Source organism: Dermacentor albipictus, chromosome 10, assembly GCF_038994185.2.
Source record: "Dermacentor albipictus isolate Rhodes 1998 colony chromosome 10, USDA_Dalb.pri_finalv2, whole genome shotgun sequence".
Classification (NCBI taxonomy): Eukaryota; Metazoa; Arthropoda; class Arachnida; order Ixodida; family Ixodidae; genus Dermacentor; species Dermacentor albipictus.
In genome coordinates this window covers 12,778,262-12,796,367 of record NC_091830.1, presented here as the reverse complement: position 1 = coordinate 12,796,367, position 18,106 = coordinate 12,778,262, and the positions used below count along the sequence as shown (strand labels likewise).

Genomic DNA, 18,106 nt, shown 5'->3' with positions numbered 1-18,106 from the left:
TGGAGTACCGGCCCTTTCGAGGCACCTTATTTTCCGTCTCAAAAACGATATTTTCGTGGGCTATAGGCTTACTGTTTTTTCCATTTTTGGAGGAAAATTATTCTTTGCCTGATCGTTTATTTATCGCCTTAAACGGCGTCTACGCATGCCCAGGAGCTGACATATGTGGTGTACCGGCCCTTTCGAGGCACCTTATTTTCCGTCTCAAAAACGATATTTTCGTGGGCTATAGGCTTACTGTTTTTTCCATTTTTGGAGGAAAATTATTCTTTGCATGATCGTTTATTTATCGCCTTAAACGGCGTCTACGCATGCCCAGGAGCTGATATATGTGGTGTACCGGCCCTTTCGAGGCACCTTATTTTCCGTCTCAAAAACGATATTTTCGTGGGCTATAGGCTTAGTGTTTTTTCCATTTTTGGAGGAAAATTATTCTTTGCCTGATCGTTTATTTATCGCCTTAAACGGCGTCTACGCATGCCCAGGAGCTGATATATGTGGAGTACCGGCCCTTTCGAGGCACCTTATTTTTCGTCTCAAAAACGATATTTTCATGGGCTATAGGCTTAGTGTTTTTTCCATTTTGGGGGGAAAATTATTCTTCGCCTGATCGTTTATTTATCGCCTTAAACGGCGTCTACGCATGCCCAGGAGCTGATATATGTGGAGTACCGGCCCTTTCAGGGCACTTTATTTTTCGTCTCAAAAACGATATTTTCATGGGCTATAGGCTTAGTGTTTTTTCCATTTTGGGGGGAAAATTATTCTTCGCCTGATCGTTTTTTTATCGCCTTAAACGGCGTCTACGCATGCCCAGGAGCTAATATATGTGGAGTACCGGCCCTTTCGAGGCACCTTATTTTTCGTCTCAAAAACGATATTTTCATGGGCTATAGGCTTAGTGTTTTTTCCATTTTGGGGGGAAAATTATTCTTTGCCTGATCGTTTATTTATCGCCTTAAACGGCGTCTACGCATGCCCAGGAGCTGATATATGTGGAGTACCGGCCCTTTCAGGGCACTTTATTTTTCGTCTCAAAAACGATATTTTCATGGGCTATAGGCTTAGTGTTTTTTCCATTTTGGGGGGAAAATTATTCTTCGCCTGATCGTTTATTTATCGCCTTAAACGGCGTCTACGCATGCCCAGGAGCTGATATATGTGGAGTACCGGCCCTTTCGAGGCACCTTATTTTTCGTCTCAAAAACGATATTTTCATGGGCTGTAGGCTTAGTGTTTTTTCCATTTTGGGGGGAAAATTATTCTTCGCCTGATCGTTTATTTATCGCCTTAAACGGCGTCTACGCATGCCCAGGAGCTGATATATGTGGAGTACCGGCCCTTTCGAGGCACCTTATTTTTCGTCTCAAAAACGATATTTTCACGGGCTATAGGCTTAGTGTTTTTTCCATTTTGGGGGGAAAATTATTCTTCGCCTGATCGTTTATTTATCGCCTTAAACGGCGTCTACGCATGCCCAGGAGCTGATATATGTGGAGTACCGGCCCTTTCGAGGCACCTAATTTTTCGTCTCAAAAACGATATTTTCATGGGCTATAGGCTTAGTGTTTTTTCCATTTTGGGGGGAAAATTATTCTTCGCCTGATCGTTTATTTATCGCCTTAAACGGCGTCTACGCATGCCCAGGAGCTGATATATGTGGAGTACCGGCCCTTTCAGGGCACTTTATTTTTCGTCTCAAAAACGATATTTTCATAGGCTATAGGCTTAGTTTTTTCCATTTTGGGGGGAAAATTATTCTTTGCCTGATCGTTTATCGCCTTAAACGGCGTCTACGCATGCCCAGGAGCTGATATATGTGGAGTACCGGCCCTTTCGAGGCACCTTATTTTTCGTCTCAAAAACGATATTTTCATGGGCTATAGGCTTAGTGTTTTTTCCATTTTGGGGGAAAATTATTCTTCGCCTGATCGTTTATTTATCGCCTTAAACGGCGTCTACGCATGCCCAGGAGCTGATATATGTGGAGTACCGGCCCTTTCGAGGCACCTTATTTTTCGTCTCAAAAACGATATTTTCATGGGCTATAGGCTTAGTGTTTTTTCCATTTTGGGGGGAAAATTATTCTTCGCCTGATCGTTTATTTATCGCCTTAAACGGCGTCTACGCATGCCCAGGAGCTGATATATGTGGAGTACCGGCCCTTTCAGGGCACTTTATTTTTCGTCTCAAAAACGATATTTTCATGGGCTATAGGCTTAGTTTTTTCCATTTTGGGGGGAAAATTATTCTTTGCCTGATCGTTTATCGCCTTAAACGGCGTCTACGCATGCCCAGGAGCTGATATATGTGGAGTACCGGCCCTTTCGAGGCACCTTATTTTTCGTCTCAAAAACGATATTTTCATGGGCTATAGGCTTAGTGTTTTTTCCATTTTGGGGGAAAATTATTCTTCGCCTGATCGTTTATTTATCGCCTTAAACGGCGTCTACGCATGCCCAGGAGCTGATATATGTGGAGTACCGGCCCTTTCAGGGCACTTTATTTTTCGTCTCAAAAACGATATTTTCATGGGCTATAGGCTTAGTGTTTTTTCCATTTTGGGGGGAAAATTATTCTTCGCCTGATCGTTTATTTATCGCCTTAAACGGCGTCTACGCATGCCCAGGAGCTGATATATGTGGAGTACCGGCCCTTTCGAGGCACCTTATTTTTCGTCTCAAAAACGATATTTTCATGGGCTATAGGCTTAGTGTTTTTTCCATTTTGGGGGGAAAAATTATTCTTTGCCTGATCGTTTATTTATCGCCTTAAACGGCGTCTACGCATGCCCAGGAGCTGATATATGTGGAGTACCGGCCCTTTCGAGGCACCTTATTTTTCGTCTCAAAAACGATATTTTCATGGGCTATAGGCTTAGTGTTTTTTCCATTTTTGGAGGAAAATTATTCTTTGCCTGATCGTTTATTTATCGCCTTAAACGGCGTCTACGCATGCCCAGGAGCTGATATATGTGGTGTACCGGCCCTTTCGAGGCACCTTATTTTCCGTCTCAAAAACGATATATTCGTGGGCTATAGGCTTACTGTTTTTTCCATTTTTGGAGGAAAATTATTCTTTGCCTGATCGTTTATTTATCGCCTTAAACGGCGTCTACGCATGCCCAGGAGCTGATATATGTGGAGTACCGGCCCTTTCAGGGCACTTTATTTTTCGTCTCAAAAACGATATTTTCATGGGCTATAGGCTTAGTGTTTTTTCCATTTTGGGGGGAAAATTATTCTTTGCCTGGTCGTTTATTTATCGCGTTAAACGGCGTCGACACATGGCCGGGGGCTGATATATGTGGAGTACCGGCGCCTTCGACGCACTTTATTTTCCGCCTCAAAAACGATATTTTCATGGGCTATAAAGACTTACCGATTGTTTTATTTTTAGGGGGAAACGCGATAAGTAAACAATTAGGCAAAGAATAATTTTCGCCCTAAAAGTGAAAAATCGGTAAGAGTTCCAGTACTCTGTCTGAGCTAGCAATCTCGCATGGGTCCTCAGTCAATTAAGTGCCGGTAGCTTGAGCTGTCTTTGCAGATTATGATGACCCACTTATGGGGGCAAAGGTTCGTGTACTCAATGGTTCTGATGGTTCTCTTAGGCGGAGCCTCCGAGAACCCAATTGAGGACAAAGCCGTTCGTTTCGAACACACAAAAACGTTTAATGGAACTAAAGAAGGCTAGAAAATAAATAGAAGAAAATAGCAAACATAAAAGAAACACTCAAATACACATCAAGACACACATTTGGGGCTAGCATGGAGCTAAGTAGTGCGCGAGTCCGGGCCTGCCACGACGGCAGGGACACACAACAGTCTCGACGCGGCGACAAGCTGACGAAAGGAGTGGCGCCGGTCTCACCAAAGGTCGTGGAGTACGTTGGTTGACCGGGCGACCGGAGCTGGCCAGCTCTGGTCGGGAGGAGTAAACCAGGCGGCTTGGTAGCACGAGCAGACGGCGGCGGCGTTCAGGCCGGGCAGCTGGCGTAGAACTCGGGCCCGTAGCCCGACTGTTCTCGTCCTGCCCACGGGCGCTGAAGCTCACCGGCCTTGAGGAGCTGGCGGCCCGCTCAGGTAAACGGGCGACGCACAGGAACAGGTTGGCAGGAGGTCCCGGTCGGGTGAAGTCCTGGTGGGCTCGGGTCCGGAACCCGACGGCCCGTCTTCAACGCCCGCTCCGGTGGTTGACCTCCTCCTGCCGTCTCTTCCTGGGACTCTCCTGGCGTCTCCCCTGCATCTCCCCTTTCTGCCAGCGCACCACGCTTTTTCTTCTCTCTGGCCGATTGGGCGTTCTCGGATTGGCTGCCTGACGCCCCGTGGTCTTTTCTAATTGGCTGCTTTTCTCTTTTTTTTGTTTTTCATGCGCCGCCCGTTCTCGTGCCGGACGCTCTTCGGCGTTGTCGTTTTTCTCCTTCCAGCACGGAATCCGCCTCGGCTTGCGCACTCCTTGTCGTCTGCTCCTGACCGTCCCGATCACCGCACCATGTCGCGCACCACACATCACACAGATACCGGCTGACAGATGTCTGTCATGTTACGCACTGCGTAGCAATGACTCCGAAGGGACGTTCCACGTTGTGGCTCGTTCTATGAAGAACACAATGAGTGCTTGAACCTTGTCATTGTTCTTCACCTGCCCTAGACGCAGTCGAGCTTGAAATCTTCCAGTAAGGCTACAGCCTTACTCTTTACCATCGTGGGTTTTTCATCCGTGGTCCGAAAATTATTAAAAAGCTTGCGGGGCATGACTACAAAGCCTCCGTCCTTATCACCCAGCATAAGTGCGTGCACGGAGTCCCTTATGTATCGTGCTACTCTTCGTATTATGCGGGTGCCGTCCTTATTCTTGTAGCTCCTCCTCACGGTGTCGACACTCCTCCTCACTCCTTCTCCTCAATTTTCACTTCTGCAAACCTTTCACTTTTTGTGGGTGAACATGTGAAGCCAGTGTTAACGGAGCCTCGACGACATCAGCAACGTTTATGGAGAAGTCAAGGTTATACAAGATCGTGACGCCCAAGATGGTGACATGGTTGGCAATGGTCAGTTTGGATACAGTGATTATAAAATTAATCGAATCGATTAATGATTACGCAATTTATCTTGTATGTATATCTCAATCAAATAAAAAGAAACTTTCTATGCACGATTTTTGTTGTGTTTTTTTTTGTTTAACAAGCCGCCACAATATGTCGATACGAGCGCTGCTTCTCCTGTTATCCCTCATGGCAGGCACGTATCCAGGGGGGGGGCGGCCCCCCCCCCGAAATCAAATGGCATACCCCCCCCTCCCCACCCACGCCACCACTCCTCACACATTCCTAAAGCGTCACCAGATCAATGTTGAGATTTGACAGCTGTTCATCGGTCAGCATTATGCTGCCCTTTTCACTCCTTTTAGACGGCAGTAGTTATCGGCACCTCTTGTAATGTGAACGACAGGTTTCTCATACATTCCGCACCCGTGCAATTAAACCGAGATGCGTTCAGTTGTCACCATCTATTCAACCGTCATGCGCATAGCTGTCGCTTTTGTTAGTTCAACCTTCTTTGTTAAGGCTGATCCTGGGACCAGGAGAAGGATGCGGCTGTTACTCAGCTGGTCTGTACTCTCATGGAACGAGTTGCGACCGGAGAAAACGCCAATTGCGTTTAACTTATCCCATTGCTTCATTATTTCCTTGAGTTACGGCTCGCCGCGACGCTGGCAGATGCCCGGAACCATATACACGTGATATGGGTTAGATAGGGTGGGAAATAAAATAATGTGAAAGAGCGTCCATCATGAAACCCTGCAATAACCCTTAAACCCATAAGCAAGATGACTGTCGCCCGTTACCTCGTCTGTTTTTCGCTAACTGTATAGCACTTTTTGTGCAAAATTGGCAACTGGAAACAAAAATCGCTAGGAGTTGAGAAATTAAGCGATATACTAAGGGAGAGAGCCAAGGCAACAACCAAACTGCAAGCAAAAGCGAATAATAAAAAAGTTAAGCGTTGTTTATGAGATTATTTATGGGTCAACATCTTTTTATTGAAAAAGGAAGTAGAGAAAACGCCGCCGTAAGTGGAGAACAATTACTTGTTTTGAATGACGCTTCTACAGTTATCGATCGAACCGCCTCACGTAGCCACTTCTCTGCTGTGCTTATGTGGGTGTTTTTCTATCCTTTCGCGGTGAGCGCAGTACGTCTAGAATCGCAGAGTCCTGCGCTCTACACGGTTGTATGGGACTGGCGGCCGCACAGCGTTACGCAATTCGCGGAACTGTCAAAACTGATCAACAAGGCGAAAATAACTGATATTCGAAACTATAACATGAGAAACACTGAAGAAGCCGTAAAAAATGAACGCAGCCTGAAATCAGTAAAAAAAAAACCTGGCATAGGACAAACCATGATGTATGCACTAAAAGATAAAAAGGGCAATGTCATCAGCAATCTCCAAGATATAGTAAAAGCAGCGGAAAAATTCTAAGCTGACCTGTATACAGTACCAAGAGGAGTCACGATACCTCACTTAGAAACAGTAATGAACAGGATACAGAAACTCCTATTTGACAGAAACCACATTTGAAACCCACAGAAACCCAGAAATCCACATTTGGCAGCTTCTCCAGAGTATAAACACCTGGCATTTCCCTGGCATAGCGAATCTTGTTACACAAAGATGCTCGAGGTCTGCCTCACCAAATTACGCTGCCGCATTCCCTCCATAAATTTCTATTTATACCGGCCGGGTTTCGTTCCCTCTCCCCTTTGCTTTTTTTGTGAGGAGAAGGAGACGATACAGCACTTTCTTCTATCTTGCCGCTGCTTTGCTGCGTAAAGATTGTTGGAGATACCTTTTCAAAGAACTGGCCTGGACTTGACAGAACCTGCAGTTCTTTCGTTCGGGGCGTCCACTTTGGGATTCAGCCACAGGGATGCATGCTTCGCTGTCCAAACATTCCTTACAGAATCTAAACGAATGCCCTGCTAAATTCTATTTTTCTATTACTTTTAAATTAATTATTCCTCATCACACAGCACTTTCCTGATTTTATTTTAGCCGGTAATTCAACCCTATTCAGTGATATTCGCATAGATATTAGGAAATTTATGCTCTATATTATTTTGGAATAATCCACCGATTTCTTGGCCAATCCCCCATCGTGGGTAGGAGCCACACGTGCCACAGGCTACAACAACAACGACAACAAAGGAACAAGAGATCAGGATTGCCATTCGGCCACTAGAGACTGTGAAGGAGCACGTTTACCTAGGTCAATTAATCACAGGCAACCCTGTCATGAGAACGAAATTCACAGAAGAATAAAAATAGGTTGGATCGCATACGGCAGACATTACCAGCTCCTGACTGGAAGCTTACCATTATTATTGAAAAGTGAGGTGTGCAATCAGTGCATTTTGCCAGTGCTGACATATGGAGCAGAGACTTGAGAGCAAGTTAAGGATCGCGCAAAGAGCGATCGAACGAAGATTGCTAGGCATAACGTTAAGAGAGAGAAAGAGAGCGGTTTGGATCAGAGAGCGAACGGGTATAGACGATATTCAAATTCACATCAAGAGGAAAAAAGTAGCTGGGCAGGTCATGTAATGCGCCAATTAGATAACGGTTGGACCATTAGGATTACAGAATGGTTACCAAGAGAAGGAAAAGGCAATCGAGGACGACAAAAGACTAGACGGAGCGGTGAAATTAGGAAATTCGCGTGCGCTAGTTGGAATCGGTTGGCGCAGGACAGGGGTAATTGGAGATCGCATTGCAGGGAGAGGCCTTCATCCTGCAGTGGACATAAAACATGATGATGATGATGATGATGATGGAGGTGGTGGGCCCCCCCCCCCCTGAAAAAAAATCCTGGGTACGTGCTTGCCTCATGGTCACGTATCTCATGGTTATCTCATGGTCACGTATCCATGACCACGAGATCTTCGTTCGGGAGAATACACATGGAGTATTGGGAGGATATGAGGGCTCTCTGCGCGTCATGTGTTTGTGTTCTAGTGAGGGCGACTCTGATCAGTGCGGGGACGATGCAGGTGTGGAACCTGGACGAGCAGGGCGCCGAGGTGAGCCCGGGCAAGATCGAGGTGAACGCGAACGACCTGGTGCTGTACCAGCGTGGCCGGCCACCCGTGCGGTGGCCCCTGCGCGGTCTGCGCCGCTACGGCTTCGACGCGCACCTCTTCTCCTTCGAGAGCGGCCGCCGTTGCCCCACGGGATCGGGCATCTACGCCTTCAAGTGCCACCGCGCAGAGGCGCTCTTCAACGCCCTGCAGGTATAACACTGCTCCTTCCTTATGGCCAGTAATAATGCTTGCAAAGCGAAGCTCTGCCTACTCTATACCCCACCGGTCATCACCCTTGACTTCCTGTCCGCGAGCTTCTTGCCCAGAAAAGTAAAATGATCACGGAGACTGCAATAGTAAGACTATCCAGAAGACAGTATGCAGTCGGCCGTCACTATAACAAAGCCGCGTTTGACACGAAAGCGCCTTTGTTTATCGAATGTTATGAGTGAGCGTTCGTTACATGCTGATATTGGCGAGAAGCTTTTTAGATTTACTTCGTTATATCCGTGTTTGTTATATCGAGATGTAACTGTAACCCAGACTGGGCCTATCCCTGAGACTTGTGTGATCAAATGTAGTTGGCCAGTTAGGACGCTTCTTACACCAGTGCATGATGTATGTGTTCTGTTTTAATGTGGTTCGTAACGCGAGCTGATCCTGCTGGCAGTTCAATTCTGATGATGCTGTCGCATCACAGTCGCCAAGGTGTAGCATGTGGTCCTAGCGTTTTTGCCTCATCCTCCGGGTTTGGTATCGCCATCTCGCTGAGTAGACGTAACAGGTACCTCCCACAGAGCTGTGGCGCTTAGAGGGAAAGCATGACCATTTGCAGGACAACGGACATCGACATCGACATGAACAATGAATGATATCCATGGTCGCGCAGCCCCTTTGTCTCTGACATCGGTATCCCATTATCTTTTTCAATGCTCCAGGTTTCAGTTATATGGGGGGGGGGGGGGGGGGGGCAAGTAAGCTTCATTCGTATTCGTCCATTTGCTCGCAGGAGTGCATCCAGAACTCGGGCGCCGCGTCCGCCATGACGACGACCATCAGCAGTTCAGCAACAGCCACCGACCAGCAGCAGTCGGTGCCATCTTCCGGCGTGGTCCCACTGACAAGCCAGAGGAACGACATCATCTTTCCCCCGCCCATCAGCAACGGCCCCACAGTCGACTCGTCGGGTTACCTTGAACCCATCTCTCTGGGTCCCCTGCGTCCTCCCACAACTACGCAGTCAAACACAGCCGCCATTACGACGGCCACTGTGACGGCCCAGAACCTGCCACAACACGTTCAGCATTCCTACGTCAACTCGTGCGCCCAGTGCGGCCAGCCGCACCCGCCACCCTGCGTCGACATCAACACTAACTACGCCAAGCTGGATGACCTACTCAGACAGGAGGCAGTCGTCAAGCAGAGAGACAGCAACCACTTCTACGTCAACGTAAACCCCATGCCCTTGAGTCAGCAGCACCAACAACCGCCGCCATCACAGACGCACTCGTACGCAAACCTGAGCTGTCCGGCATCCCCCGAGCGCGCTGTGCCACCATCAGCAGCAGCGTCATCATCAGCAGCGGCAGCAGCTGGCCTCGTCAATAACGGCGGGTTGGCAGACGAAGTCAATTACGTGGTGCTCGACCTGGACCACCAGAGCGACTCGAGCACGAGTGCCGTGTCACCCGTGGCGACCGCAGCGCCCGTGGTAGGCACGACGGCGGTGGCGCCAGGTGGCGCCACTGTGGCACTGGCGCCACCGGGCTCGCAGCCCACGTCGCCCATACGCACGCCCGAGGGCTATGCGACTATCGACTTCGACCGGACGGCCGCACTGTCCAACTCGGCCAACCCGAGTGCACACCACCACGACGACAGCGTGCGCAAGACTCGCCACAACAGCAACGCAGTCCCCGTGCTGTGCTGAACAGTGGGGGGTGTCTCGGGGTATGTGCGCATATGGGTGAGCGCTATGGCCCAGCTGATAAAGTGCATGCATTCTCCAACCTTGCTGACCAGAAGCTAACTACCACAACGACGGCTTGTGCAAGACAAGCTACTGCAGCAATGTTTGTCAGTGGTCTGCTAAGTGATGAGGTGTCGTTTGGGTATGCGTGCATCAGTGTGGGTATGACGATAACCTGCCCTGCTGATAATGTGACGAGAGAACGGCCCAAGTTGCTGCTCTGCGAGTGACCAGACCACAGCGGATGTCAAATTAGGCCTCAGGGTGGGGTTCTGGAAGTTAGAGGCAATGAGCACACTTATGCTCTCTCCTCCTGGAATGCCAGGTGCTGCCCGGAACTCTTGGCAACTGGTCACAACTGGCCTGCCAGATTTGTGCTGTGAGCGATGCAGTGCTCCTAAGACGTAGCACTGAGCTGTTGCTTCAAAGGAGGCAAAAAATGGTGTCTGGGTGGCACACTTGTTTGGTGCTTGTGCATACACTGTGTAAACGATGTTCGTGGGCTACTCGTACATGCGGCCTAGAAAAGCTGCCTCAATGCTGACATTCAAATTATTGACTAGCTGGTCGTGCCAACAATACTTGCCAGGTTATATAATCTGCTCAGTTTCAGCTTTTGGAAACAGTAATAGGGTTTGAACACATTTTCGACCACCTATTGTACCTTCACTATTCTAACATGCTCCTGATTTTCATAACAAGAAAAAACATAGGAAGCTTCCTATTTTTGGAGTCAGAAAAAAAATCAAACAAGCAAAATTTATCATCACTGAATCAAAATTCAGCCACTAGCATCAACCATGTAAAATAACTCATCTTTTGAGTGAGCCTTAATAACGGAAGTGAGACATCACTGGCGATCCTTTGAGCATTGTCAGCCTAAAAAATCAAGCACGAAGATTTAAGCATAGTAACCTACACGGAAACTTGTTCCATCGCCATCTTATGATGGCAATCGTGTTGGCTCTGACGGTCACCTTTCACCAATGCCTCAAATGCAGTTTTAGTTATATATGTCCGATTGTAACATGCAGGCAATTTGTCGACACATTTTCTGGGAAAGAAAGTGCATCTTAGGATTGGGTGAATACGTATAGTACACTTAGTTTCGTGTACAATTGCTGTGTGTAAAGCCAAGCTTAAGATGCTAGTGACATTTAGAAAAACTCACACAGCACATGACAAATTTTCCTTTTTTCTTTCTTTCCCAATAGGTATAATTAGCTCTAGTCAGTTAATACCTTAATAACGTAGTACAATAACTTGACACACACGTAGATGGAAAACAAACGAGCATGAGAATGTGAAATGAGGTGATTTGCCCTAATTTACTGTCAGACTTAAGGAAGTTTCTGGGTGCCCATCGGGTGCCCATCACCTGAACGGTCACCAAGTATAGTTCTAGGGTTCCTGCATCACTAATGATACTCCACACCTGTGGTGAAATAGAGTAACTCTCCTTACATTCAATCTTTACATTTTCAAAGTGCAGCAAGTGTTGTAGAAGACTTATACCTGTGCCACGAGGCCTAAAAATATTATATTTAATCGATAATGCCTTAAGTTTTCTTATGAAATCCTTTTTCGGTGGAGCTGCCACATGTCCAAATATAATTGCATTTAGTATGATGATGTCGATGACAGCATCTTCTTGAGTGAGCAACTCCTAATTAAAAGATAAATGCATCTTGACAAGTTTCATCTGCATTTGCGAATAGTGAAATATAATATAAGCATGCTATGGTACCGTTAGCTTAATTTTGTGGCAACCGACAGTGTTGCAACCGACTGTAGCAACTTCAGCAATTGCATGTCAAATTCAAAGCCCAGAAGCAAAATACCGCTTGCCGCTTCGAAGCCATTACAATGCCGACCTGAGGAAGTTTGCCGACTACAACTACTGACAGCGTGGTAATCGAATGCTGCATATAATTTTTGACACGATAGATGCTGCTCCAAATACTTCCATTATACTGCTCCGCACAAGCTATGGTATTGAGAGCACACGTTTCTCAGTCAAATGAGTTCTGGCGAGCGCGTTAAATAACACGACACTAAACAAATGACATTCAGTTTGTCCATGTGGCATTACACAAATGGCATTAAAATTTAAGGCATCAACAGGTTAATGTAATTTTTTTCTGCCCATGTGGCACAGGCAGCAAGAAGTTCTTGTTTGTGGTCACTTGTCTGTAGACCTTTAACACAGATGGTAACATTTGTCACAAGAGCTAAGAGCTCTGGAGGCATCACATCTTGTCCACAGCCAAAACGCGATACACCAGATTTCTAGATGTTGGGCTTAATTTATTAGGGCATACAGACTGCATTTTACCAGCAGACTCATTTTTCATGCCAGATTGCAGTATTCGATGGCAACTTTCCTCTGGTCTGTGACGATTTAGCATAGTAAAGAGGCCAGTGCATTTAACTGGTAGCAGAAAAAAATATTGGCCGCCTGCTTTGCGTCCTGTAAATGCAGAGCTGGCCATATGCCAAACATGTGTCCTGGTAATGTTTTTCCGTGCAGCAAATAGTCATGTCAGAGCATCTATAATGGCTGCAAACATGGTGTTGGCTTTCCCAGCTAATCATGGTTAGGATAACTGAAAAGGCAGAAAATTCCACATTTGCCTGGTGTATTAGCACATCTGGCTTCACTGCTTGTTTTGTGCTACATTACTGCTTCTCTTCAGAGAGATGATGTTCTGTGTATATGAGGCATGCTTTATCCGAGACCTGCTATGTATATAAGTGCCATATACTAAGCCTAGAGGTAAAATACAGAGGAAGACTTATGGGCTTTCTCAGTTTGATCGAATGTTTTGCAGTCCTTGCAGACTAATAGGTGCAAGAATCCTTTCTCATCAACTTTTCTGGGCATGTCGATGCAAAGTTCTTACTGATGTTGACGTTAACCACAAGTTTGAACTGAAGAGCATGATTGAGCTGGACTTGCATGGCTTTTGGTTGTATTGCTGAATGATCTCTTGCTAGGCAGTCATCTTCACTGTTTCTGGCTGATGTTCTACAAGTCCATTTTGCTTTACCAAAGTAGTTCATGCTCTGAATGAGGTCACTTTTATTTATTGACATAGAAACATTTACAGCAGCTAACCTGAAGTTTGTTTCACTTGGGCATTCTTATTCTACGCATGTTTTACACATTTTTACATGCCTGGATAGGGAATTGTTTCATCAGCCAGAAGACTTAAGCTGATGCATTGTTATCCTTGACTGCACTTTTTTTTTTTTTTGCATATCAGAAGTGTCTGTAGTAGAAGGATTTTCATTAGCAGGGATCAAAACTGTCTAACTGAGCAGAAAATCGATGCCTCATGCACTTCTTCAGAAACATGTTTCAATGACAGTGCAGAACCCAAATGCTAGCTCAAACGTTATCTTCACTCACACATAAGCCTGCATCAATACCTGCCATTTTCTTTTTGTTGGCTTCGTGACTGCACATGTAGCAGGGTATTCTTGCAGGGTAATGTTGCATCACACATTGACCAGGCCTAACTGCCAAACGTGGGTGAATGCCAGCTGGAGCCGTGTTTTAAGTATTTAAGTATTCCAGCCACTGACCAAAGATGACCAGGTGCTAATGTGCCAGTTGCATTTCACAGGCATTTCAATCACATTGCCACCAAAGAAAAGGCACGGTGTGTTATCGACGTGTTAGCACTTGTTTTAGCCAAAGCTTGTTCATGTTTCGTTTGTTTGTCAATTTAAGCATACATTTCGCAAAGATCTCATGAAGTGTTCCTGATGTTTCCCGTTCTTAAATATTTTTTTCTTCTAATGCATGTTAATGTATGTGTAACAACAAGCATGCAACTTTGAAAGATGGAGCATTATAATTTGTCAGCTTGTACGCAGAGGGCTCCAGTGACCTATGGTCATTTGATACATGGCTATACCTGCAGCCATTGTTAATTTTTTCCAGTGTGTGTTTACTTTGTGTCTATGTGGAGGGAGTTTCTTCAAAGTTAATCATGCTTGTGCTTGCTGGTGTTTGCAAGGCGGTCAGGTCATTGGTCCTGACTGAAGTCTCAAATAGGTAAGCTTATATAAGCCCTGAACGGCTGCTTTATTGACACAAAATAAAAATGTTTTAAAATTTTCTTTTAAATTCAGGCACATGCACCGTCCAGTGTTCGACTTTTGTCGCCCCACGAAAATGAATGCTAGGCATATTTCAAGACTAAGGATTACAAACAGAGGCTTTCAAAATATTAATATTTACATTTCCTATTGATGTTAACACGGTGTGTACTTTTCTATTTCTTGTATAATGAACCGTTCAAGGAAATGTGCAGCTATGACCAGATTTCTTACAGGCAGCTTCTGTTAAAAACGACCTTACTACGGCCTTATTATTGACAACAGCAGCTGCTTTGCAGCTTCTGTCCCACTTTCACAGCTAATTTTATAGGCAATGTTATGACTGTTACAGATTTTCAAAGCTTTGAGTTGTGTATTCTGGCGACACATAGATGGATCCACAAAAGTAATCAAGTTAAACCTACGTTGTGCTTCAAAAGTTTACTATGATCGTTAAGAATGCAGTTAAATATTGAGCTATGTTTAATAGGCAAACAATGGATAATCCTCAGTTGAAAGAATGTCCACATATGCTTCCTGCAAGCAATAGTTTATGACTGTCCTGTTGCCGTTATTGTGTGGAAGCACAATGAGCATGTAAATGTACGCTGCTTTGTATGAAGCACCCAAGTGATGTTTGCAGAAACGTAACAAACTCTGCTTTTATGGCAGCTGTGTTAACTGTTATTTAATAACTTCAGAGTTCCTCCACAATGTGCTATGCGAGCTGATGTGAAAGCTTGAAGCAGCTATGTATACACATTAAAACTTGGTCCATCTACTCAAACGGAAACATTGGTGCAGGGCCAACTCCGAGTTTGTCTTCTAAATGTATGTGAAATTGAAGAAATGCCCCTGTACCACTGAAATTATTTGAGTATGTAGCATTTAAAGAAAAAAAAAATGGAAGTGCAGAGATTACCAGAAGCTAACTTAAGGCCCACAACATTTCTTTTTTCCCAAGTTCCAAAATTAGAAAAAGAAAACACTAAAGCACCACATTTACCATACTGTAACAAAGAAGGGCATTGCATCTCTGTAAACTGAGTTTATAAGATCATTTAAGACTAACAAAATGAACATGTTAAAGTTTATGTAACATTCTTATTGTGTTAGAGAATTTTCACAAACGTTAGATTTACAGAATATTGGCACATTGTAGTCACATGCAAGACATCTGCCTCAAATGCTTTAATAGATGAAATTTACAAAACGATAACACTGTAGTAGAGTTGCAACATTGAGGCGTTTGTTTTATTAATTAAAAAAAATTAATTTTTGTGCACAAGCTTACAGACACGCACAAAATTCTTACATTAGCCACTTGAATTCGACATTTTCTTTTCAATGCAGAAAATTTTACTCAAACTGGTTCACTGTGTCAACTCGGTAAAGCATCATGAATTTTGCAGTACTATGTTTGACAATGGAGGGCACGACCTAAAGTTTCCCCTTTACAAGGTCTGTGCAAAAATGCACAGGTGCTCATAGCACAGGTGCTCATACCATTAACAGTGTAACATTGAAGTGGACAGTTGGGAGAGGGTGGCATTTAAAAAAATGATCGCTGCTTAATTACCATCCAATTCATCCTGGCTTTTGCATTGCTGTGCGCATGCCATCGGTGAACAAACAGAAATTCCTCTTGCAAATCCAGCTGCAACTGACAAGAGAGTAAATTGTAACGTGGCAAACTGTTCTGGTACTGCCACCAGGTAGAAATTTTTGGAGGTTACTTTTGACTTGTTCATCTATGTGGCTTCTTTGGTTAACCAGTTTAAAAAGTTTGTCATTGTCAACGTGAAAGTTGTGCAGTCGGCTGCCTAGTCCTAGCTTGTGCCAGATACCAAAGACTGCACATGCGAGTGTTTTAGGCATTTTCAGATGGTGTTGTTGCTGCTCAGGTGCTAACTTCGAGTGCTCTTGTGTATTAATTCCCCGTTACTTTACGTACACTTACAGTCGCGAGAAAATGTCTGGAGACCACAGGTGCTATGAAAATATCTTTTTCTGTTCACTGCCTAGGCACGAAGGCTCAACTAAAGTTGTGTAGCCCGTGTGCACCTGTTCAACCAATGTCATGCATTACAGTAATTCCACATTGCTCGGCTGTGCTAGAATAAATTTCTTTGCTGATAACATCGTCTCTAAACTTTTGCTCTCAGCTGTACCTTTTGTGGTGCTAGTTGCCAGAAAAAAAATATGTTGCGGATCTTGGGAATGTGTTTAAGTTACGTCATACAGATGTTAAAACAACCAACAGTTGATTCAAAGTACATGTTTACTTGAAGTGTTGCATATATGCGAATGCAGGTAATGCTGCAAGTTGTGTTTGAGGCCTGTTGAAGTTTTCTGCACAGAGTACAGAGGCACCAGGGCATTAAGTATACATCTCAAATATCTCTGGCAGCAATTTTTTCCGTGTCCGTTGATTACCAACTGCCTTTGCCGAGTTGGAGCAGCGTGCAGCGTTACTGTGCATATGTGACAACCTTTTGGCCCTGCTGCAACCTCGCAAAAGGACAGAACTGTACAGGGTGTGAGCTTTTATGTGAGTAACAGTGTTTTGTGCATGTCTGTTGTACGATGGGTGTTGCTCTCGCTGTAGCTAAGCATTTCTTCTGTATCTGTATGCCAGGAAAAATGTTGACGAGTACCTTAACATTGTGCCTCTGAAAGAAAGCGCATAAATGGAATCGGGTTGCTAAAAAAGTAACTTCACATGAAGTTGATGTCGAATATGCCCGAGTCTCTAGTGCGAGACCTTCTGCCAAGTTGCTTGTTCAAAAAAAAAAATTGAGAGATGCATCATAATGGCATTTCAACGGAGAATTCTTTTCACTCCTAGCAACATTTATTTGGAATGCAGAGATATGGCATTACCTTTAGTTGAAACGCAGTCATCAGTGCACACAATACAGCATGCACATAATAGAAGCGATGCTGCTACCCAATGTCTTTTTTTTCCCCCCCCCCCTCAGTTAAGGTATGTGAGGTGTGTTCTTGGCTTGGCTTGCAAGAAGTCTCAGAAGGAATGCATTCTTTCTCACATTTGTACAAGCTCCAATTGCAACATGTTCATTGTGGTTTTTGTACTATCTGGCTGCCTTTGCAGATTGTTAGAAAATTTGTTCCACTCTCACAATTGTGGTTTAAGGCATATCCATGCAGTGTGCTTGTTAAACTTCACATTTGAACTTGTTCAAATAATGCTAGCAACCAAGGAGTTTTCAAAATGAAGGGAGCTAGTTAAATCAGGTGCCAAGTGACCGCACATTTTCATTCCAGCACCTACTAGCACTTGGCAGTTTGTCAACGCACACCGGGCGTTCCTTCGAGCCGCAATCATAATTGTATCAAGTGTCCACTGCAGAAAAAAAAAAAATGCCAAAGATAGAGTAAATATGTACCTGTTAACATGTCCGCTGGTTCCTGAGAAGACGACTACTATTTATGGAGAAAAGGTGAAATAAAGAAGCTTCGTATCGTTCTACCCGCATTGTTGTTTTTGGCTGCAGTGCTACTACACGGCTCAAACAGCCAAGCAGCTGTTCTTCACGCCAAATTATACTGGTCCTTACAAATCAACGCTAAGGTAAAGTTCAATGCTTCACAGCAGGGGTGTACAAATATTCAAATACCACTGAACACTATATTTATACTCCATTCAAAACCTAGGCACCCGAAAGTAATCAAAGCAAATCAAATGTATTGCTGGCTGTGTGGGAGCGAACACAGTTTCTAGCCAGTGTTTCCATCTTTTCTAAGAATATGTGCGACATTGTGCTGAATTTTGTAACGATTTCGTACTGTTGGCAAAATTTCCCTGTGAAACATGCTCAGCCACTGGACGTATAAGCGTTGCTGAAAAGCCAGCCTCTCAGCAGCAAGGGACGGAAAGTACACAACCAGCAAATGCAGCCACTAGCAGCCTCTCAATACGT

General features: G+C 44.9%; 1 protein-coding gene across 1 annotated transcript in view; it reads left to right on the top strand.

The window, feature by feature from the left end:
- The window catches only part of LOC139050428 (fibroblast growth factor receptor substrate 3-like), a 67,547-nt gene extending 49,892 nt beyond the window's left edge, over positions 1–17,655 (top strand). Inside the window, exons 3-4 of the mRNA XM_070526792.1 lie at positions 8,057–8,296; positions 9,096–17,655. Of these exons, the coding sequence (XP_070382893.1) occupies positions 8,057–8,296; positions 9,096–10,016 (1,161 nt within the window). The 3' untranslated portion in view covers positions 10,017–17,655. The remainder of the gene's footprint in view (positions 1–8,056; positions 8,297–9,095) is intronic.
- The last annotated feature ends 451 nt before the right edge of the window (positions 17,656–18,106 follow it).